General features: G+C 32.5%; 1 protein-coding gene across 3 annotated transcripts in view; it reads right to left on the reverse strand.

Moving 5' to 3' along the window:
• Positions 1-3,795: 3,795 nt before the first annotated feature.
• LOC126887175 (ankyrin repeat domain-containing protein 12) overlaps positions 3,796-25,527 on the reverse strand; it is a 191,314-nt gene continuing 169,582 nt past the window's right edge. For all 3 annotated transcript variants that reach the window (XM_050654560.1, XM_050654559.1, XM_050654561.1), the window contains 4 exons: positions 22,666-22,899; positions 16,462-16,665; positions 4,854-5,049; positions 3,796-4,125 (listed from right to left, as the gene is read on the reverse strand). In XM_050654560.1, coding sequence (XP_050510517.1) covers positions 3,890-4,125; positions 4,854-5,049; positions 16,462-16,665; positions 22,666-22,899 — 870 coding nt within the window. In that variant the 3' untranslated portion in view covers positions 3,796-3,889. The remainder of the gene's footprint in view (positions 4,126-4,853; positions 5,050-16,461; positions 16,666-22,665; positions 22,900-25,527) is intronic.

Consider the following 25,527-nt stretch of genomic DNA (forward strand, 5'->3'; position numbering starts at 1 on the left):
TATTCAACTTGAAATAACAGAGAAACGGTCGATTTTAGGTATATAATGCTACCAATACCTTTTGTAGTGCTTGAAAAGACCTTTAAAACGATCACTATTACCTGTCGATTACATTCATACTAAGCGAGATATAGTGCAAGAAAAATTGATGACTAATGTATTTTAAGAAAAAATGAGAATTGTATTTAACCCCTCATCCACGAGAATCTAAATGCATCGTTTTTCTTCTACAATACCTTTTATTATAGTGTTATTTCTATGTTTAAAAAGTTGGACGGGTTTAAAATGAATGGTTTTAGAAAATAAGATCAAATTATGGAGAGCATTTTCAAATTTTCTTAAAAATCTTCCTTTTTCTCCATGTAACTTGAAAATGAAAAAAGATGCCATACAAAAATGTAGGATTCTTTTAGGTAAAAATTTTGTTTTATTTTTCATTACTGTATCTCTTATCATTTTTAAGTTACAGGGAGAAAAATGAAAATTTTTAAGAAAATTTAAAAATGCACTCTAATTTTTTTCAAAAACCATTCATTTTAAACCCGTCCAACTTTTTGAACACACAAATAACAACATAATAAAAGATATGGTAGAAGGAAAACGGTGCATTTAAATTCTGGTGGATACTTCTCATTTTTTCTTAAAATACATTAGTCATCAATTTTTTTACGCCATATCTCGCTTAGTATGAATGTAATCGACATTTAATAGTAGTTATTTTAAAGGTCCTTTCAAGCACTACAAAAGGTATTGGTAGCTTTATGGACCTAAAATCGACCGTTTCACTGTTATTTCAAGTTGAATACACCGATTTGAGCAAGCACCAAAAAACCAAACTCTTTTCACCTACCATATTTCTTTTTGTATTATAACTAGAAGATTTATGAAGGAAAGAATCTTTGTTTTTTATAAGCCACAAAAATGTTTAATATAGTTTTGTTAGTTACATGCGTAGTTTTTAAGGTTTTCGCAAAAAAAACATCTTTCAATGAAAATGGCCAATTTTCAACCACGAATAACTCAAAAAATATTGAGTTTAAAAAAAAGATTGAAAATATTGAACAGTTTTTGCTTAGAATTAAGTTCTTTAGCCAATACCGTGATTATTTTACCCAAAAAATTTTCCACCCCCGAGAAGGGGTGGCAACCGCCCCCAAGATAAAAGCACACTTCGGCATAGGGTAGACTTTGAATTAGGAGATAAGTAGAGGCTATTCCCAAAATTTCATTAAAATCCATGCAGTAAGATAGAATTCGGAGGTAATATCCTATTTTTGCTTTCATTGACTGGTGTAGTAAGACACCAGCTTTTTACTCCGTGAAGGATGACACTAAAGGCGTAAGTAATATCTAAGAATTCTTATGCGTATATTGATACTTAAAGATAAGTTGGAGATGATCTTCATAAGACTGTTAAAAGAGCTGCTGGCTTTTTCAAGATGAGTATTTATTTCCTGGCTATGATCTCAGGTATCCTTAATATTGCAGCCAAAAAAAAAAGAATGTGTGTGTACTTTGTACGCACGTAAGAAGTTATACTTCTATTATATGATTTAAACGAAATTAATATACTTTTTATTTATATTTTGTTTAAATATTAAACTAATTTATACTTAATACTTCTCAAACATTTTTATTAGAATAGTGCCAAAAATTAAAATAATAAAAGAATAAAACACACACAAACACATTAAACAAGCCACAAATGATGTCTGAACATTAATTGTCGAAAAATTTTTTAACTAAATACGTATTTTCTGAAAATACAATTATATAATAAATATACTTACAATCATAAAATGTATTAAAAAAAAACAAAAAAGAAAGTTTCTATTGGGACTCGAACCAGCGCTGATAAGAGCGGTTGGTATTGGAATTCATTCGCCTTCTCCGCTTAGCCACGAACACTATGTGTCATTATTTACGAAGATCGACTAACTAAACGGATTAAACTTGTGATATTTTGAAAATTGATCAAATTATTTTAATTTTGAATTGAAATGATTTAGAATTGAAAAAATACAACAAAACATGGAGTAAAAAAACAATATATTAGGTGAATATTGATAGAAATTTTGATGGTAATCAAATTATATAAATAAAAGTATTACATACTATGTATTTTGGCAGATCAAATAGGTAGGTTTATACCCATGATACATTAACAATTATTACGTACCTGTTGCTTTTAAAAACTATTTAAAAGTCACTACAATATTATAAACTTTTTTGTTGCTGTCCTCACAACAATAAAACTAATATATTATACATTTGTTTACCTTTACCTCCAAACCACAGCTGCCATATCGGATAATTTTTGACATGTCATTTGAACATCCAATCAGAACAAAGTTATAATGCGCATGCGCCGGGCTGATAGGTTTTAACGTATAAAAAAATCACCCTCTATCGCCGGTAAAGAAATATAATTTCAAAAAGTATATTTTCTACATTCATTTTAACGGTATATCCCTTATTGGTATTGAAATTTGTGTTGGTGTTCTTACTAATGGTTATTATTTTTGTCTTCTTCTCCAAGTCTAAAGCTTTTCTAAATCTGCTACAGATACTAAAACTACCGAGATAATCTGCTTAGATAAAACTAACTGAGATTTAAAATTTCATCGCGTCTGACAAATTGTTCGCTTTTTTTTCGAAACAAATTTGTTCTTAAGCAGTAATCTGTTTAGGTGAGCTAAACTGGCAAGAAAAGACGATATTCTTTATTTTTTTACACGTATCATGTAAAACTAAATTCATTATATGCGCATAATAGTGAGTAAATAAAGCTTGTGATGCAATAGTTTTAACTTTTGCCTGGAGACCATTCAATTCACCACACATCACAGCAACGCCATCATAAGTTTGCCCTACCAATTTATTTTTCATATCAAAAAATTTGAATCTGTTCTTTAAAACACCAAAAATATATTCTGCCTTATTGCTTTTACTCACGTCTCTAAAACCTAAAAACCTCTTATAAATATTACCACGTAACGCGTATCGAACAACAATAATTGATAATTGTGAATGACATGATAATTAGAACTTTCATCTACTTCCAGTGAAAAGCAAATGGTTTTCTAAATCTCAGATTCAACAACGTTATTCAAAATGTAACTATTTAATTATATGTATTAGTTCATTCTGTATTACGAATACACTTCGAATCAGAAAGTAAATAGGTATTTCTAAAACAATTTTATTAATTCTCTATAATTACTTTGATTTTTAACAAATGCTTCGATCCATCATGTCCACTAAATGATAATTCCTGACAACTTAAAAAAATTACAATATCAATTAAACGACGTAAAACGGCGTGATTATTTTTACAATTTCTGCCGATGCATGCTTCCAAATGAAACACCGACCGGCAGACCGAAATGTGCTGTACCTGCCGCTTAACCTGCCATGCCGTATCTGCTATTGCCCACGGAGAGAATGTAATGTTCGCTTGCTCATCGATTTGTTATTTCGTTGAGTTTTACGTGTAAATCGTCAAGCTACGGATGAGTTAGGGACGGCTAGCCGAAAAGTCAGATGAATGGCTCGGATCATTCATTTTTTGAGAAGTCTCGCAGGGATCACTTAACGCTCGGATTGATCAAATCCTTTTAAAAACCATGAATAAAATTTAGTCTGCATTATCTGATAGATTTTTTTTATTTCACAGATACGAATATTAAAAAAATCTATATCTATAAATATGTGGGTCGGCACTGCCGACCCTGACCGGCCGCCACTGTGCTGTTATTCCGGTTGTTAAGGATTTGCATAATTAAAGAACAATAATTATCTTAAATATTTAATCATTTAAACACAACACATACTATAAAATAAAGTATTATTTTTAAAATACTGTCACAATTATTGCATAAAATTTGTTTCAAGCTGGCAGTAAATCGAAATCATCCGACACGTGTACCATCGGCACGTGAGTTTCGTCAATCTTTGGCGTCGACTTTCGATCACAAAGACTTAGTTCCTTCAATTTCCACTCCCAATCCATTTTCTGGACGGCGTGTAGAGATTCAGCTTCGTTATGATGTCTTAACAACATGTGTTCTTTAATTTTTTCCCATTTATCATCTACATCTTGTAGCCAGCTTAAAAAGAGACGACCTACAACCAATGAAAATCAATTAGTACCTTAACTTTGATATAAAGGGCCTAGCCGGGTAAGATGGTGAAAAGTGCCCCCAACTTTATTTAAATTCCATATAGGCCACTTTTTAGCACATATAGAGGAACTCACTTTCTGAAATTTTTAGCCCCCTAGGTGGTCACGTGACCCCCCTAGAGCCTAATTAGGCTTTTTATGTTTTTATTTTTTATCTCAGCCGCATCAAGAGCTAGCCAAAAACTTTATTGAAAAAAGTTGTAAGTTTCAAAAAGATCTATATGAAAAATTTTTTTTTTATTTTTTGGCGGGAAATTCGAATTTTTGGAACAATTTTAGACTTTTAAATAACTCTGAAAAAAAAACTAAGACACTCGTTTTTACGAAAATCAATTATAACGTGTATTTTTGCACAATATTTCACCCTGAATTTTTTCAGATTTTTAAAATTGGTGAAACGTACCTTTAAAAATAAAAAACCGCATTTTTTCGGTTTTTTTTTTCGTTTTTTTGATACAATTTTATACATATTTTTCAAAAAAGGTAACACCGTCACTAGAATAGGTAAAAAACTCAAAAATAATTGGGGTTTGCTTTATAAAATTTTTTTGTAACGCCATCCATTTTCAAGATACAACGGTCTTTAAATTATAATATTATATTATGTAGTTCCTATATTGACAACTATATGTTTATGGAATATGGTACATATTTAGCTTTACTTTCTTACCATTATAGCGAGATCTAGCGTTTCTGTCCTTCTCTTCTTGTTCGGGTGTTATAAGATTGTATACTTCTTCATCCCTTAAAATGGTACAAACTGAAAATGGCAAAGACTGATTGGCTAAAGCTCTTGCAGCTCTGCCATGTACTCTTAGAATTTCTTGTTCAACAGACAATACTAGTTTCTCTTTTTCTATCACATGCTAAAAAAATACATAATTTATACGTAAAGGGGTACATTTATAAACAACTAATAAAAAATATTCCAGACAAACCCATATTTTTGCAAGTAAACTGAAATTGAACAATTCAAAAAGTTATGCATATTATTAGTCTTTTAACTGACTGATAGGGTTCTGATCCAAAAATATTAGGAAAATAACCTTAACAATTTTTCATTCACCCTTCGGTAGCAATATTTATTAAGGAGATAGGCGCAACATCTTAGTGCAATGTCTCTTAAAATAAACAAAAAGGTGCTTTTGAATGAGATATTTGAGATTAACAATCATTAAATTTTCTCCTTTCTTTTCACTCTTATAACTCATTAAAATAAACATTATAGAAGTTTTCAGGGACTTTCGGCCCTCGATAATAACGTAATCTTTCATTCTGCGTTTAAATTTTTCAAAAATACTTATTAGTTTTCTCAGGATTCGAAAAAAAATTAATGCATTTAAATAATATTGCACCAAGATTTTGCGCCTACTCCTTTAATAAATAGCCTCTATTTTGAAATTGGACGAAGGCTATCTGCTGAGTCCTTCTTGATTCTTATTAGTGTTAGATCACATATCAAGGTAACACTACACGGTGCTTAATGTATGCTGATGATGTCGTGTTAGTAGGACAAAGTGAAAGCGATTTAGAACAAAAACTGAAACAGCGGAGACAAGCTTTTGACGAAAAACGTGTTAGGACTTTTAACCTTTATAAAAAATGGCAACGGTGGCAACACCGCGCGCGCCTCAGTGACACCTAAAAACTAGAATTCGGGAACTAATGTTGTTAAGAGTGTAGACAAGAGAACAGACTACAGACGAATACGCGAACCAAGAAGTGTATTTTGTGTAATTTGTACCTCTTTCAATTAATTACAAGTATCATACAGTCCACTAGTGTTTATTTCGATTATCAGCGACAGGAAACGAGTAAATTCCAAACATTTTGGTCAAAAGAGCCGAATTTATTATCTATTAGCCGGCATGAGGCAATATTAGCGCCAAAAACTAGTAGACGCTAACCAAGTTAATAGTTCCAAGTTCTAGTGTCATTTCCAGTGGCCCAATTCAGCGAAAGAGAAGTACGTACAGCAAGGTACGCGACAAGCGACAGCTATTCATCAGGACCACTGCAAATAAAGGTCAGATCCTTCCATTTTTATATATTTCATTCTTAACCGATCATTTTATAATTAGTTGGTTTATTTGACAATAATTATAAACGATTTTATGCAATTCTATCAATATCAATCTAGTTAAATGATATTACCTTCTGTTTGCGATATTTGTGTACAATTATATATGTGTTTTCATATTTAATTTCAATAATAATCCATAGTTAAATTATAAGTACCCATTTGTCGAGTTTATCAATTTTATTTACTAAGATGGCGACCTCAAATGAAGTAGTAGTAGTAGACGATTTAAAAGATTTAGTTAGACTTCGTGGAACAAATAAACAAAAGTTAACTTTGCTAGAGAAATTCATTACTAAAACAAAAGACAAGGGTGACTTTGATATTCAAGATGTTCAATTTAGATATGATAATCATATAAACTTATTAAATGATTTTGATATAGTTCAAACAGAGATAGAAAAGAAATGTTCTGAGGGTCAATTACCGGAGCACTATTCAGAAAGAGAGGAGTTTGAAAATCGATTTTATGCGGCACAAGCATATTTAAAAACCATTTTAAGACCGGTAGCGGTAAACAGTAATAACGTACAATACGGTCAATTAGGTCAATCTAGTGAATTTAAAGCAGTGAGTGATCCCCTGCAAAATGTCCTATTACCGAGAATAAAATTGCAAACGTTCTCTGGGGAGTTTCAATTTTGGGTTAGTTTCAAAAATAGCTTCAATGCGACCATTGCGAATAATGCATCCCTTAGTGATGGGCAGAAGTTTCATTTCTTGAAGGCTTCCTTGCAAGGGTACGCAGCCAGTTGTATTGAAGGTTTAGAGAGCGTAGATCAACCATTTCAGAAAGCCTGGGATTTATTATGCGATAGGTTCGATAAAAAACAGTTTTTAATAGACAGCCACTTTAAATCATTACTAAATTTAACCATGATGCAAAAAGATAATTATAATTATGCTAGTTTTCGAAATATGTTAGACGAGATATCCAAACATTTAACTTCCTTGGAAGGTATAGACGTACCAAAAGAAAAGTTATATGATTCATTTATGATACATATCTTAATCAACAAGTTCCAGAAAAATACTATACGCGAATGGAAAGAAACTAAGGTTGCAAACGATTTGCCTACTTTAGAACATTTTATCAATTTTTTAAAAAATAAGACGGACATACTACAAAGTTTGGATGAATCTCAAACGGCTAAATCACAGTCTTCAAGTTCAAATAAGTATCATAACAGATCTAACAATCTAGTGCACTTTGCGGTTAAAAACCGATGTAAGTTTTGTAGAAAGGAACATTCAATTTATAAATGTCCCACCTTTAAAGCGTTATCAGTCGAAGAGAGGTTTCGGGAAGTTAGAAAACTTAAATTATGCGAAAATTGTTTATTAAGTGGTCATGATAAGAGAAATTGTAAATTTGGTCCATGTCCTGTTTGTAAGACTCACAAACATAACACGTTGCTTCATAAAGATTATGCAGAAGTTTCAATTCGTGACACTAATCATCAAGTAAGTTCACCTAGTACTTTTGATCATAGAAATGATGGTGTAGAACAGCAAATAAGTATAAATTTTGCAAAAAATGAGAAACAAGTTTTACTAGCTACAGTTATGTGTAATATTAAAGACCAAGATGGTAAGTTTCATAAGTGCCGAGCATTACTTGATTGCGGTGCACAAATGAATTTAATCACCGAACGCTTTTGCAATAAATTAAAACTACAATTAACTGATACAAACTGTTCAATTACTGGTATTAGTCAGCGTTCTTCTAACATTAGTAAACAATGTTCATTAAAAATATCTTCACAATTTTCAGATTTCAATTCTAGTATATCATGTCTTGTAGTACCCGTTATTTCAAGTAGATTACCTGCTTATCCTATTGATATGAATAATATTCGATTACCTCACAATATTAATTTAGCAGATCCAGAATTCAATTGTCCTAAAGAAATTGACTTGTTATTAGGCGCTCACATTTTTTGGGATCTTATATTGCAAGATAAAATATCATTAGGTAAAAATCTTCCATTACTAATCAATACTCATTTAGGTTGGGTTGTAACAGGTACAGTTCCAATTAATTCAGATAAATATGTATGCAATTTTGTTGAAGTACACATCCCTGAAGATGATCAATTAAAAAAGTTTTGGGAACTAGAGGATGTTCAAACCAAGAATGAATTTCTGTCTCAAGACGATCTCATTTGCGAATCTTTATTTAAACAAGACACATCTCGTAATGAGAATGGACAATTCGTGGTAAAATTACCATTAAAATATTCTCCTAGTCTATTAGGTGATTCAAAGCAAACAGCTATTAAAAGATTTAAGTCATTAGAATCAAAATTCTCCAATTCCTATTTTAAACAACTCTATTTTGAATTTATTCATGAATATGAAAACCTAGGTCATATGAGTAAAATTTCTATTAATTCAGAACATTCCTATTTTTTACCACATCATGGTATATTAAAAGAGTCTAGTGTAACTACAAAACTTAGAACTGTCTTTGATGGAAGCTGCCAGAGCTCATCAGGATATTCTCTTAATGACCTTCAATATGTAGGTCCTAAAGTGCAAAACGATATTTTAAACATTTTGCTAAGATTCAGAATTTATAAATATGTTGTATCAGCAGATATTTCTAAAATGTACAGACAGATACTCATACATCCAGAACATAAATATTTACAACAAATTCTTTGGCGTGAAAATAATAATGAAGAATTTTCTATTTATCAACTGAATACTGTCACATATGGCACTAGATCAGCACCTTATTTAGCAATTAAATGTATCAGAACATTAGCTGAAGACAATTTAGACAAGTTTCCATTAGCTTCTAGCACAATTTTAAATGATATGTATGTTGATGATTTATTAACAGGATCTAATGATCTAAGCGAACTACAAGAAAGATGCAAATCTATTTACAATATGCTCAAATCAGCTCATTTTATTCTGAGAAAATGGATTTCAAATGATCAGCAAGTAATTACAGATTTTCAAGAATCCGATGTCTCAAATTCAGTATTAAATTTGGGAGATCACGATAGTTGTAAAACATTAGGTGTCCAGTGGCTAAATTCTTCTGATTCGTTTACCTTTAACATAAACAAATTACGTAGTCACGAACCATTTACTAAAAGACATATTCTATCGAATATTGCGCAAATATATGACCCTCTAGGTCTGTTAAGCCCGTCTATTATTATTGCAAAAATGCTCATTCAGCAATTATGGACTCTTCATATTTCGTGGGACACTCCAATCCCTTTGGATTTGCAACAGACTTGGTTACAATTTCAAAATAATATTAATATTTTTAATCAGATATCTATTCCTCGTAAAGTTGTCTCGAATACTTTACTTGACATTCATTGTTTTTGTGATGCATCAAAAGCTGCATATGCTGCGTGCATTTACCTTCGAAGCATCGATGATTCAAATCAATATCACGTTAATCTCTTGTGTTCAAAAACTAAAGTTGCACCAATCAAACTTGTAACTATTCCGAAACTAGAACTCTGTGCTTGTTTATTAGGTGCACAACTAATAAACACCGTAACAGAAGCCATTCAAGTCAATGTTCCTATTTTCATGTGGTCTGATTCTCAGGTAGCACTAAGTTGGATTCATACGGATCCTAGTAAATTACAAGTTTTCGTTGCTAATCGAGTATCCAAAATTCAATCGTTGTCCAACACATTTACCTGGAATTATGTTAACAGTTCAAGTAACCCAGCAGATATTGCATCTCGTGGTATTATGCCTGAAAAATTAATTTCCAATACAATTTGGTGGAACGGACCACTGTTTTTGCAATTGCCACAGTCAGAATGGCCTAATGTGGATTTTAAGTTAAAAACTTCAGAACTGACAGAGTTGAAAAAGACTTCTAAAGTGTTTCAAGTTATATCAGTACAATTGTCAGATTTAATCACTAGATACTCAGATTTTATTACACTTCAAAGAATAACAGCCTATTGTTTACGTTTCATTTACAATTTAAGAAATAAATCTAATAAACGTACGGGTAATGTATCTATTGCAGAATTAGATGAAGCCCATATTAGTATCGTCAAACAAGCTCAATTAGAGTCATTTGCTGACGAATTATCCTTTTTCAAAAGGGGCAAGCAACTTCCAAAAAATAATAGACTTTCTTCATTAACTCCATTTTTGGATAATAAAGGAATTCTTCGAGTAGGTGGAAGACTCAACAATACGTATTTATCGTTCAATACTAGACATCCTATTCTTCTGTTATCCAAACACTATTTTACTAAGTTAATTTTCGAGTATAAGCATAAGCAACTATTTCATCCAGGTCCTCAATTATTGCTTGCATCAGTAAGACAACGTTACTGGCCTATAGCAGGACGTGTCTTAGCAAAACAAACTGTCAAAAATCGTTTGACTTGTTTCAAGTTTAATCCTACACCCTTTTTAAGTCCAATGTCAAATCTACCAAATAATCGAATTAAACCTAATTTTCCATTTGATGTGACTGGTATAGATTATGCAGGTCCTTTTAATATTCTTAGTAAAAAGGGGCGCGGAGCTAAACTATTAAAATGTTATTTGGCATTATTCATTTGCTTTTGCACAAAAGCTGTCCATTTAGAAGTTGTGTCGGACCTCACAAAAGAGAATTTTTTAGCAAGTTTAAAAAGATTTACCGCTCGACGTGGTATACCTAGTACTATTTATTCAGACAACGGCAGTACCTTTGTAGGAGCCAACAATTATCTGAAACAGTTCGGACATTTTTTACAGAAAAATTACAATTCTATTGAAACGGCTACAAGCGAGCTACGAATAAAATGGATCTTCATTCCTCCTTATACACCTAATCATGGGGGGCTGTGGGAAGCAGCTGTTAAAAGCACTAAGCATCATTTGAAACGAATATTAATTAATAATAATGTAACATTTGAAGAATTTAACACCCTTATCGTACAGATAGAAGGTATATTAAATTCACGACCATTGTTTGACATGTCAAATAATCCTAATGACTTATCTCCTATTACACCTTCCCATTTCCTAATTGGTAGACCTCTTACGTCATTGCCAGAGTATGACGTTCACAATATAGCCAGCTGTCGCTTAACCAGATTCCAACATGTGCAGCAGCTGTACCAGCAATTTTGGGGTCAATTTTCCAAACAATATATGTCTCAATTACATCAACAGTACAAATGGAAGGATCCAGCTAGCAAAATTCGATTAGGAACCCTGGTTCTTATTAAAAATGATTCTGTTCCTCCTTGTCAATGGATTACTGGACGAATCACTAAGTTATGTCAAGGTAGAGATGGAGAAACCAGAGTAGCAGAAGTAACCACCATGAAGGGATCAGTTACTCGTTCAGTAAGACATTTGTGTCCTTTACCAATGCAAGAAGACATCAACAATTGACAATTATTTGTGTTTGTTTTATTTTTTGTGTATTTAGATATTTTACTATTCAATATTTTATGTATATATTTTTGAAGGTGCCCTTCAAAAGGGGGGCTATGTTAGGACTTTTAACCTTTATAAAAAATGGCAACGGTGGCAACACCGCGCGCGCCTCAGTGACACCTAAAAACTAGAATTCGGGAACTAATGTTGTTAAGAGTGTAGACAAGAGAACAGACTACAGACGAATACGCGAACCAAGAAGTGTATTTTGTGTAATTTGTACCTCTTTCAATTAATTACAAGTATCATACAGTCCACTAGTGTTTATTTCGATTATCAGCGACAGGAAACGAGTAAATTCCAAACAAAACGTTTAAAACTTAGTAGGATAAAAATGTATTTGGAATGTTCATTTAAACATGGAGTTACTACAAATGAAATGATATCTACGGATAGTAAAATTATTGTGAAAAGTAATAGATTTAAGTATCTAGGATCGGTATTACAGAGTAATGTAGAATTTTTTTTTTTTTTTTTTCATTTAATGGCATAGACATTAGTCATTCAGCCAGTTGCAATAACAATTCTATTCCTAATACAAAATATAATAGATAATTAAAACAATATGGAAATACAATAAATAATAAAATACAATAATAATGCAATAAAAACAATACTGGATCTCGGATAAACTGTTATAATATTTATGATAAAAAAGGATGCAAATCTAAACTTAAATCATAAAAAATTTCATGCTCGCGTATAAATCTTATAGGACCGTGCATGTATCTGACAAGAAATCTATAAGAACTCAATGTTGGGCAGTAAAAAAGAAAGAGGAACAACGAAAGCATGTGGTGGAAATGAGAATGCTTAGATGGATGAGTGGAGTGACAAAGAAGGATAAAATTAGAAATGAGTATATTATGGGAAGTCTAGGTACGGCACACTTTCGTTGAAGAGACTGGACCAGAAATAAAAGAAAGTGAAGTAAAACACACCATTAAAGAACTGAAAACTGGTAAAGCTGTAGGACCGGACGAAATACCGACAGAAATATTGCAACTTATAGCCGACTGCAATATACATGTAATTGTCGAATTATTTAATATCATATACAGAACAGGTATATTACCTAAAGAATTGCTTCTATCAACATTCGTGACTATACCGAAAAAGAGAAACGCCAGACAATGTTGCGAACACCGTACCATCAGTTTAATATGCCACATGCTCAAAGTATTTCTAAAGATTATTCATCATAGTAGTCCAGAAAGCCACTGCGCATCCGCTAGGAAAAATATTCTAATTCGGATTTTATGCACAATCTTACTCAAAAAGGACTCCTTTTAACAAATTTGCATGTTGCCAGGACCAAAAGGTGGTCAAAAATTTTTTAAACGTTTTTTTTTTTTGTTTTTTTCCTAAAATTATTATTTTTGCATGGAAAAAAGTTTTTTTAGGTTTTTTGGATGATTCCAAACAGAAAAGGTCTTTAGTGACTTTTCTCTAAAAATGATAGTTTTTGACATATAAGCGATTAAAAATTGAAAAATTGCGAAATCGGCCATTTTTAACCGTCAAAAACTATGTGAAAAACTGAAAATTTGAATGTTGCCAAGGTAGGTAGATATTCTTTAAACATCGATTGATGAAATCCCGAAGAATTTTTTGCAATACAATATTCAAAACTCCTTTGTTTTTTAATTGCTAATCAAGCGTGCGCGACAATATTTTCCACCGACAGTATGGTGCAAATGAAAGGAATAAATTCGTTATTTCGTAAACTGGCGCTTAAAGGAAAAATCCCGAAACAGGTCGATTTTTATTTTTAAGTTATGATATTGTGGCATATATGGTATACTAGTAACGTCATCCGTCTGGGCGTGATGACGTAATCGATGGTTTTTTTAAATGAGAATAGGGGTCATGTGCTAGTTCATTTGAAAGGTTCTTCAATTCTCTATTAAGTAATATAAACATTTACATAATTATTTATACAGGGTGTCCAAAAAAATTTTATTAAATTAAATTATTTGACAAAAAAATAAGTAGAAGGACACCCTGTATAAATAATTATGTAAATGTTTACATTACTGAATAGAGAATTGAAGAACCTTTCAAATGAGCTACCACACGACCCCTATTCTCATTTAAAAAAATCATCGATTACGTCATCACGCCCAGATGGATGACGTCACTAGTATACCATATATGCCACAATATCATAACTTAAAAATAAAAATCGACCTGTTTCGGTATTTTTCCTTAAAGTCGCCAGTTTACGAAATAACGAATTTATTCCTTTCATTTGCACCATACTGTCGGTGGAAAATAGTGTCGCGCACGCTTGATTAGCAATTAAAAAACAAAGGAGTTTTGAATATTGTATTGCAAAAAACTTTTCGGGATTTCATCAATCGATGTTTAAAGAATATCTACCTACCTTGGCAACATTCAAATTTTCAGTTTTTCACATAGTTTTTGACGGTTAAAAATGGCCGATTTCGCAATTTTTCAATTTTTAATCGCTTATACATATGTCAAAAACTATCATTTTTAGAGAAAAGTCACTAAAGACCTTTTCTGTTTGGAATGATCCAAAAAACCTAAAAAAACTTTTTTCCATGCAAAAATAATAATTTTAGGAAAAAAACAAAAAAAAAACGTTTAAAAAATTTTTGACCACCTTTTGGTCCTGGCAACATGCAAATTTGTTAAAAGGAGTCCTTTTTGAGTAAGATTGTGCAAAAAATCCGAATTAGAATATTTTTCCTAGCGGATGCGCAGTGGCTTTCTGGACTATAGAATATACAAAAAGTTAGAACAAGACATTGGACAAACTCAGTTCGGATTTAGAAATGCTCAAGGAACCAGAGAAGCATTATTTGCAGTAAATGTGCTAATACAGAGATGTTTAGATGTAAATCAGGACATCTATGTCTGCTTCCTAGATTATAACAAGGCATTCGATACGGTGAAACATAATCCGTTAATAAAACTACTAAGAACAAAGAACATCGACACACGGGATATAAGAATAATAAATAAGCTGTATTATGAACAAGAAGCTGTCATAAGAATAAATAATTTAAACACCAATAAAATAAAAATCAAAACGGGCGTTAGACAGGGCTGTGTCTTGTTGCCATCACTGTTTAACCCTTAAACGCCCAACCTTTTTTAGGTTCCATGTACGCCCAAGGGTGGGTAAAAAATGTCCACCTCGAAAATAGCTAATATATTTATTGAGAGTTGTTGAAAATGGATTAAACTTACGGATCTTATGCTTAATAAACACAGCATTTTGTAAAATATTAATATAAACAATTTACAAACCTTACAACAAAATTTACAATGTACATCAAAATTAACATACCAGTAAAAGCCAGTAATTCAAATTTGTCTATTTTCTCCACATTTTTCCTTTCAGCCTCCTCATTGGCGGATAATTATGTCGATTATGTAATTATACGTCTATAATTATATGGATTATGTTCCTACCAACGAGAAATTATATAGAAACCTTTAGTAACAAGTTTTACCAAGGGTGTACTTTATATGCCCACCCATATTTAACTCAAGTTATTACTTTTATTTTCAAAAATATCGGTAGAAACAATTTAACATTCGATAAAAGGCTGTCTTTTTAACAATAAATAATTTTTGGAAAATTTTTAAACACGTAATAAATATGTTTCAAGGGAATACGCATTAGGTGGACATTTTTTACCCACCCTTGGGCGTTTAAGGGTTAATGCATACTCAGAAGATATATTCAAAAAAGCATTAGAAGATGAAGTAGCAGGCATAAAAATAAATGGCCTACCCATAAGTGAAATTAGATACGCCGATGACACAATACTAATAGCAGAAACTACTACAGATCTACACAGAATTTTAGTTAAGATTGTTGCAACGAGTGAAGAATTTGGTCTGTCACTAAACATAAAGAAAACGAAATTCATGGTTATATCAAAGAAAAATATTAGAAACATCAATCTACACGTAAATAATAAGACGATAGAACGAGTTCAGAATTATAACTATTTAGGGACAAACATTAGTGAAACAAACGATTATCCCAAAGAAATCCGAATTAGAATAGAAAAGGCTAGAAGTGCATTCAATAATATGAAACAAATATTATGTAGTAGAGACCTCAGCCTAAATCTTAGAAAGCGAGTACTAAAATGTTATGTATTTTCTGTTCTTTTGTATGGTGTGGAGACATGGACTCTCAATAAACAATGCCTCAATAGATTGGAAGCATTTGAGATGTGGACGTATCGAAGAATGCTGAGAATCTCCTGGACAGACAGAATAACCAATGAGGAAGTACTAAGGAGAATACGGAACAGCAGGGAGATACTGGATTCGATCAAAATAAAAAAACTTCAATACTTGGGTCATATAACACGTCGTGACAGATATGAACTCTTAAAATTAATTATGCAGGGAAAGATTCAAGGAAGGCGCAGCATACGTAGGAGCAAAATGTCCTGGCTGAGAAATCTCAAAGAATAGTTTGGATGCAGCCCAACTGAACTCTTTCGGGCTGTAGTGTCAAAAGTGAGAATAGCAATGATGATTGCCAACCTTCGTCGCGGAGATGGCACGTAAAGAAGAAGGTATGGCACCAATTGATGCCAAAATGAGAGAGCATATATTAAGATGGTTTGGTCCTTTTTAACGTTGAGACGTTAATCACACAATCTGAAGAATTGCTAAAGTGCAGATTCCTTGAAGGAGTAGGAGAAGAAGACCAAAGAAGACCTTGGGGGAGACGATTAGGCAGGACATGTTGGTAAAGTGGATTAACTCTTACCTGAGTTCTCAGTCTATACCTCTCCTTTTCTTGGTCGGTAAACAAATCTTTCATCTGTGGTGGTAATGTTTGCGGATACGTAATATTTGGAGTGGTAGGAGCAGTACCCGCCAATACATACGTACATCTGTTCATTAAATAATCTTTAAAACCTTGAGGAGGTTTGGGTTGTACCGGAAACAATCCTCGGCGCCTCTTGGCAATCTAAAAATAAGATTTCAGTTAATTAAAAACACAAAAGCAAAAAGAATCTTTTTACATGATAAACATGTTTAAGGTTATATTTTAAAGGTAAAATTGGCTGGGTAAAAGTCCATTGTATCCTGTTGTAACCGAGTTGTAGAGAAAAAAAATCGTATATTGTTTTAACATAGAAATAGAACAAAACAGGATTATCTAAATGTAACTATTGTACATAATGAGAATTTTCTGAATGGATTTATGGAATGGAGTTATGCCATCGATTAAGGTAAAATATGTACTAATCCAGTCTTCGATTTAAAAAACATATAAAATAATGTAATAAAAATGTATAGGTACCATTTTTATTCAGTTGCAACGCGAAGGCAAAACTGTCTTAATCTTTACTTAGTTCAGAGAGCGCAAACCAGGACTCTAAATCGAAGATTTTCGCCTCTCGCATCATCAGAGAGGCATAGGTTTGCTTGTCTCTGTCCTTAGAGAGCGTTCAAGTATTACGTAACGCGATTTTTGACCCCCCCTCCCCCCCTTCAACGTCAACGTAAAGGTCGCCATTGGATAGCCAGAAAAAATCCTAGATTACTAGTACTTTTATTTAGTCCAAACTTCTACATGTTGCCAGATAACCAGTAACTCAGGGAATTGGAAACAGAGATATGTCAACAATCCCAGAGAGGCGGCAGCCATCATAGGCTAGAGAGAAAGCTAAGCGCCGGTAGAGAGACATAGATAGACCACCGACCCGAACTGTTCCACGTTACGCTATTTTTCGGACTGGCCTAATCTATTCTGTTATAATATCTATGATTGGAATATCCGGTAAATCTTACAATTTTCTGAGTTTGTGCCTCTATATCTTGAAAATCCTCAATACGACCGAGATGTGCCCATGAGAACTTTTTATCAGGATGATTCAAAGAGTATTTTCCCAAAGTATGAACTAAATCCACTGGGACCTATTTTCCATAAGGTTTGTGCGGGGTACTTTCCAATGAAAAGGTCACCAACAAAAGTGTTTTCATTGAAGAATTAATCTACAGTTGAGTCCGCGAATCTTTACCCGTGAATTATGGTGCAATAATCCCAGAGGTCAGCGATCGCAATCGGCAGTTTTACTTTTTATTCAGCATTTTGATTTTATATAAAAGTAATATCATTGTAATTAATTTCAGTTATTTTCGATCAATTAAAAGTGAAGTATATTTGTAAAAGTTAATAAAGGGTCTTTTTAAAAAGTACCTTAGTGAGTTTAAACCTTTAAGTCGTGCGTCATCATTTAAAGCAGGGGTTCCCAACCGGTGGTACGCGTACCACTGGTGGTACGCGGGATTTCAGGTGGTACGCATCGCGTGTGTGAAACAAGCCAATACGCTGGACCTCTGTCTGCGGAAGTGCCAGTGCTACATTCCTTGAAATATCTCAAATACCAGATGTAGTGGTTGATATAATTTTTCACTTGAAATCTCTTCAAGAAAGTTTTAATAAATATTTCTCTGAAGATTATTCCAAACTTGACAGGATCAGAAATCCTTTTGCAGGAACCTCATCAAATGAGTTGTAATTGCAGGAAACATTCATCGGTCTAACAGAAAATGAAAGACAGCTTTAAAAATAAATCCTCAATTGACTTCTGGATCGGGTGTAAATCCGAGTATCCAATGCTCTTCCGGCAAGATATGCTGTTTTTGATGCCATTTGTTACTAGTTACTTGTGTGAGAATGGTTTCATTGAACTTTTGTATATATTTTTAAATTAAAATTACACCATAAATTGTTTCTTAATAAAAGCATGGAAAAGTGAATGAATAATGGACTATAAAGTTATATTAGTTATTTAATTAAAGTAAAACAAGACAATGGACATGTTTCTGATAGTAAATATGTTTAGAAATTAGGATCGGGGGGAGTGGTACGCAGTTGCTAAAAGGTTGGGAACCCCTGATTTAAAGCATACGAAATAAGTCGATTATAAGTCGGAAATTGAAATTTACTAAACGCAACAGCAAGTGACAGTAAGTGACTTGCTGTTGCGTTTAGTAAATTTCAATTTTCGACTTATCATCGACTTATTTCGTATGCTTTAAATGATGACGCATGGGTAAAGCTTCGCGGACTCAACTGTATCATTGGAATCACAATGAAAAATTAAAGCAAAGTGAATTTAACTGCATTCAAAGTATGCCAAGACGGGTACAAGCGGTAATCAAAGTTAAAGGGAGCTCAACAATATGTTCAAAAAATATAAACATATATGTGATATTTTTAAATGTTTTATTACTATTTATTATTAAATACATTATATTTAATAATAAACAGCAATAAAATATTTGAAAATATCACATACTTCTATTGTTTTAATATGGCCATGTCCGTGTCCATGGACTCCCTAATAACCGCCTTGGCAAGATAATCTTGGAGGAAGCCCCCGCAGGAAAAAGCCCCTTAGGACGCTCACGAATGCGATGGAGAGACAATATATGGTCAGATTTAAGAACAATGGGGCTACCCACTGACTCAACTATCATGGACGGCCGCTCGAGATGGAAGCGAGTTGTGCAATCAGCACAACTCCCCAACGACTACGAACTCCCCCACGCTATCTAGATTTTAATGGGTTCAGTTTTATAGTAGGATTAAAAGCGACTACGAACTGCCCCACGCTACCTAGGTACCTACTCAGATAATATTTTTGTGATAATATTTTATTTTACTTTATTGTATTCCAAAAGGAACCCAATTCCCAAAGCATGAGCGAAAATTTTAAATGATTAAATAATGAAACTATAACAATATAATCGAATAAAGTTTATTTATAAATCTACATTAACTTATATATACAATAACAAAAACTACAGTTAAACAATAACAATGCTTAATTCTAATGTCTGATTAGTGATTAAAATAAGTAAGAGTGAAATATTTTAGATTTTAAAAGTTAGCTGCATAATAATTGCAAACTGACTTAATGAAGTCTAATTTAGTAATGTTTTGATTAACGTAATATTCATTTAGCCTATTTTCAATAAAATCAACTTTTCTTTTTGCCGTTTTATCAAGTTTTTTTTTCGAATCTATGTGCAGTTCTAATTTTCACATATACTTCTGCTTGAAAATTTAACAAAATGTCTGTAAATTTAAATGTCAGGATGTGATTTATAATAACATTAGTTAAATTTCGAGTGAAATGATTCACATGCGTTTGTAGTAAATATAAGAGATGATGAATTTGAAGCCCACCGTAAGGTGGAAATGTTGAATCTTCCGTTAAATTATTATCAACTAGGTAATCACAAAATTGTAAACTTCTGTCATCTTTTGGCATAATATTAAAAAGTTCATCAGAAAAAAAGTCACCAACATCATTTGGATCTAAATAAGGAATGCCGAAAAACAATTTTAAATATTTTCCAATAACAGTTTGATTTTTATATTCCGAGGACAAACCTAAATTTTGAATTTTTCGGTACCAATTTTGTGTTAAATGAAATTTGCAACAAAAAATAATAATGTCGGGTCACACTAACTTGGCTGCATTTTGAATTGCTATTTCAAAATCAGAAATTATTCGCTTCGGTTTTAGTACTTTTGTACGATTGCTGTGATTTATTTGGTAATTAAACTTGTAACAAAATACTAGAGGAACATAAAAACCATTTTTGTAGCCATGTATAGTAAACATCTGACAAAAATATTTATACCAGTATTGAAAAGTTCCATATACAAAGAATCTACATTACACAAAAAGTAAAGATTTGTGAAACAACTAAAAATTGCGGAATTTTTTTTCGTAGATAATAAAAAGTTTTCACCTGTATTTGTTTTTGAATTTAAGTTCACTAACACTTGTAGAACTTCTTCCTGTGACTTGGGCAATAATGGTGTGGATTCTCGCCTTGCAGCATAGATATTTCTTCGAACGCAAGAAATGTCTTTCGTCGTCAGCGATAAATTGCTGAAATTTTCCTTCCTCAATTCCTCGTGGACAATCTTTAAAGGTCTTTCACATATATCTTCTACAGCTTTCCTCTTGGTAGAATTACTAAAAATTTGCCGGTCAACGTGGATATCTGGAGCATAATTATGCTTCACCGATGCTTTTTCAAGAATAACGTAATTTTCATCACCTTCATTTGTGTACACTTTTTGTTGACACCCTTTTTGATGCATCGCCATCTAACTTTTCCATCTTTGGAGACATGGGCCTTTGAATATTTATATTCATTAATTATTAATAAAAGTTCTCCCCTTTGACTAAACATAGTCGTTGGATTCGCCATTTAAAAGTTAAACACTAACGGACAAAACCAGACACTATACCGTATAGTCCAGGGTAATAAGGTTTTTTCCATGACACTCGAGCAGCCAGGGTACTGAAGGGTTTTTTCGACAGGTAATACCTATAAGAGCAAATTGTAACTATTTCCTGCGTAGGATCTGGCGGCCATTTTTATTTATAAACAATTAAGTGTCAAAAATGGCATTTTTCCCTTTTTTTTTTTCAAATCAATGAAAAAAACAGTAAAACTTATGGTTTTTTTAGTACAAATATCTTTGAGATTATGGAAAAAGCTTTAAAATGACGTATTACAAAGTTTGATATACTCATTTATTGTTAATATAATTGCGAAAAAAGGTCGGGATTGCAAAAAAAATTAATTTAGCAATATCTATTGTAAAAATTAGTGTACAGCTTTGACATTTTTGTCATATAAGGGTTCTTTGGTGCTTAATATGTGATAAAAATTTCAAAGCGATTCATTCAATTGTTTAAATTTTATTCAAATTGTTTATCCCAGAGAGCATTTTTTTGCAATAACATAAGTCAGAAAAAAATGACGTTAGAACCATTCCACAGGTGTCAAATGAAAAAGCATGAGCTATATTTTCAACTTGGTTTAAAAAAAGCGAATAAAAAATGCATTTATTAGTAATAAATAATTATGCAAAAGTATCGTAAATCTTTCCTTATAAACTTTTTATTTTGTTATATAAGAAATAATATATATTTATTACATGTTTTCATCAATTATGATATAAATAACATTACTTGGTAGTTGTGCACTTAAAACAGGGTAAAAAAGTTAATTTTTTTGGAAAAAGTTATTCGAAAAGTTTATAAGGAAATATTTACGATACTTTTGCATAATTATTTATTACTAATAAATGCATTTTTTATTCGCTTTCTTTAAACCAAGTTGAAAATATAGCTCATGCTCTTCCATTTGACACCTGTGGAATGGTTCTAACGTCATTTTTTTCTGACTTATGTTATTGCAAAAAAAATGCTCTCTGAGATAAACAATTCGAATAAAATTTAAACAACTGAATGAATCGCTTTGAATTTTTTATCACATATTAAGCACCAAAGAACCCTCGTTTGACAAAAATTTCAAAGCTGTACACTAATTTTTACAACAGTTATTGCGAAAATATTTTTTTTTGTAATTCCGACCTTTTTTCGCAATTATATTAACAATAAATGAGTATATCAATTTTGTAATGTGTCATTTTAAAGCTTTTTCCATAATCTCAAAGATATTTGTACTAAAAAAATCATAAGTTTCACTGTTTTCCATTGATTTGAAAAAAAAAGGGAAAATGCCATTTTTTGACAGTTAATTGTTTATAAATAAAAATGGTCGCCAGATCCTACGCAGGAAATAGTTACAATTTGTTCCTATAGCTATTACCTGTCGAAAAAACGCTTCAGTACCCTGGCTGCTGAAGTGTCACGAACAGGGTATATTTTTGTCTTATTACCCTGGCCTAGTAATACTTGCAACTGAAGTGAATAACTGAAAATATTTATATTCTTACTTTCAACTATAATCAAATTTGGAATTTCCGGTCAATAAGACTTAATCCCCAAATTTCTCGGCGATGGGGCAGCAGGTACTTGGGATTAATGGGCAGGTAGTTCGTGGGGCAGTTAGATAACGCCAGTCAGCAAAGACCCACTCCGGATTGTAGTACTACGAGAAGAAGAAGAATTTATTATCTTACCTGTTGCCGAATATTCAAATACAACCGATAGCAATTCGTAATGGGCTGCTCATGTGGATGCACTTGCGTTTCAGCTGAGGACTCCTGTGAGTCACTTGGTGGAGGAGGAACGTCTTTGTTCTGCTTCATTTTGCGTTTGCGTGGATGAAGTTCTACTTGGGGTGGTGCTGGTGGAGGTGGCGCAGATGTTGACGCTGATGAAGATGAGGTTTCAGCATCCGCATTTGACTGAGCCTGTAAATATTTGACAAATTTGAGCATATAAAAAATTTAGAATAGATTATAAAAATCTGAAAATTATATTTATTTATATAACAATGGAAATTATTTGTAAATATCGAAAAGTACAAAAAACACTACTTTAAGCATAAACTAGAAGAATTATCATGATTAAAGAACCTGAGGAAATGGTTCTCCACAACAACTAATCTATTTAAAGCGTCAGTTAAAAAAATAATTATAGCCAGAATGATCGCTAATATTCGAAACGAATAGGCATCAAAAGAACAAGAGGCATAAATAGCGATGTAAAATTTCCGGGAAGATTCAAACGCCGGAAGTTTCCGGAAACTTTCCGGGAATATTGGAAACATGGAAATATTGTATTTTTTCTTGTTAGTCTATTGTACGTTAGTGTGTATTGTTTGTATGTTGTATGTCTACTGTATGTTAGTTCTGTAAAAATATTTTCTTTTTTATCAATAAACTTGGGATGGTTGGTTAATATTTTGTCTATACACTGCTTAGCTAATATATGCTCTTTATCACTGATGCTTTGTCCTATTAAAACAATCAAGTAAGTTTGCAACATAGTGCACAGGCTTCACTGCCATTTTTTTCTTTTTTTTTTCTAATTTAGATATAAGCATTCCTTTTCCTCAGGCTTACTGATTGGAAGTAATGGAATATTCTCGGTAAAAATATTTGCTATGTCCTTAAATGCCTCGACAACCTGGGATATTTTAAACATGTTGCCTGCCAATAAAGTAATCCATGTTACAATAATTATTATTGGTGTTAGCACAACTGCTACTTTTTGCAACTTTATTCAAAATATTTGATCATCCAGACAGTTTTATTTAAAATTCCGTGAAAATTTTAAACTTTCTCCCTCTATGACCATAAGCATTTGTAAGGCACTTTCAAACACAATAAGGCTATTTTACAATTAAGGATTGAAGGAAGTTTTAATGATATAACTTTATTGTAGTTTTGAAGCTAGATTGTATTAAATCGGACAAGAGATATGTGGGAATTAGTTACCCTTTTTTCAATTTCTTTATAACATGCCTCAACATTTTTAAGAGAATGTAGGTTCATCAAATCAGACACCAGCAAATTTACCGTATGAGAAACACAGGAATATGCTTCAATAAAATTACATTTGATTTTTATCGATCATTTTGCCTTTGGCAAAATAATCCATTGGTGCTGTATTGTCTGTAACAATCCCACAAAATTTTTCTGGCCGACTTCTCTTATATTATATTATTTATTATTTCTTGTGAAAGATATTCAGCTGTGTGCCTTTCACAATCTGTAAAAATTGTTAAGTATACACATTACTGGTGCAGGTGTTGTCAAAGCAGCTATAAATCGCAGCAATTTATCGATATCAATCGAGTTGTTTCAATTTATCGTTGAGTGTAAACTGTACATTGCAGCGATTTATCGGAATTGTGGGATTGGAGTTGGTATCGGATTGCATCAATTTATTGTAACGATCGAGTTGTTTCAGTTTATAAGGCAGCGTTTAGACACAGCGATAAATCCATGCAATTTATCGATATCAATCGAGTTGTTTCAATTTATCGTTGTGTGTAAAAGGTACATCGCAGCGATTTATCGGGATTGGAATTGGATTGGAGTTGGTACCTATCGGATTGCATCAATTTATTGTAACGATAGAGTTGTTTCAGTTTATAATCAATAGCGACAATATATCGCAGCTTCTAAACACCTTTATAAAAATCAATAAATCGTAGCAATTTATCGTCACAATAAATTGCTCGAATTTATCACGGCGCGGCGCCTAAACGCCACTTAATTGATCGCAACAATTTATCGCAGCGTCTAAACAGCTTTAAAGAAAATCAATAAATCGTAGCAATGTATCGTCACAATAAATTGCTCGAATGTATCGCGGCGTCTAAACGCCCTTAAAGTTAATAACAGATTGGTTTCTTATATTTGACCAGCCATCACACTGAATGCCTAATGTAAATGCTTTATATTCTCAAAAGTTCTCGGAAATATTATGGAAAGTTCTCGGAAATATTCTCGAAAGTTCTCGGAAATATTCTCGAGAATTTTCAATTGAAAGTTTCCGGGAATATTCGCGGTCAGGAGAATATTTCCATTTTTTATAGGCGAATATTCTCGGAAACTTTCCAATGTTCGCGAATATTCGCTTGGAAATATTCTCGACTCGCATCACTAGGCATAAACTGGATTAAAGATAAAAAAATGCGATATTACCTTTAAAAGAGATAAGATATTTAAGTAAAAAAAGGCATATTTATAGTTATATATGAGAACAATGTTTAAACATCATCCGCGAAGATTATCAACATGGTTTTCGCCTGGAGGACGTAACAAAAATCAAATAGATTATATTCTTGTCACTAAACGATGGAGGAGCAGCTCAGTAACCAATGTGCATACAAAACCAGCTGCAGACTATGGTTCGGACCATAAAATTTTAAAAGCAGAATTTAGCATTAAGTTGCATAGTAAAACAATTCCAAATAAAAGACAAAAATTGGTTCCAAAACACCCGGGAAGTTTAGAGAAGCACTATCAAAAGCTGACTTACCAGTGACTACCGGAGACCCTGACAAAACGTGGGAATACACAAAGAAG

This window comes from Diabrotica virgifera, chromosome 6 (assembly GCF_917563875.1).
Source record: "Diabrotica virgifera virgifera chromosome 6, PGI_DIABVI_V3a".
NCBI classification, from domain to species: Eukaryota; Metazoa; Arthropoda; class Insecta; order Coleoptera; family Chrysomelidae; genus Diabrotica; species Diabrotica virgifera.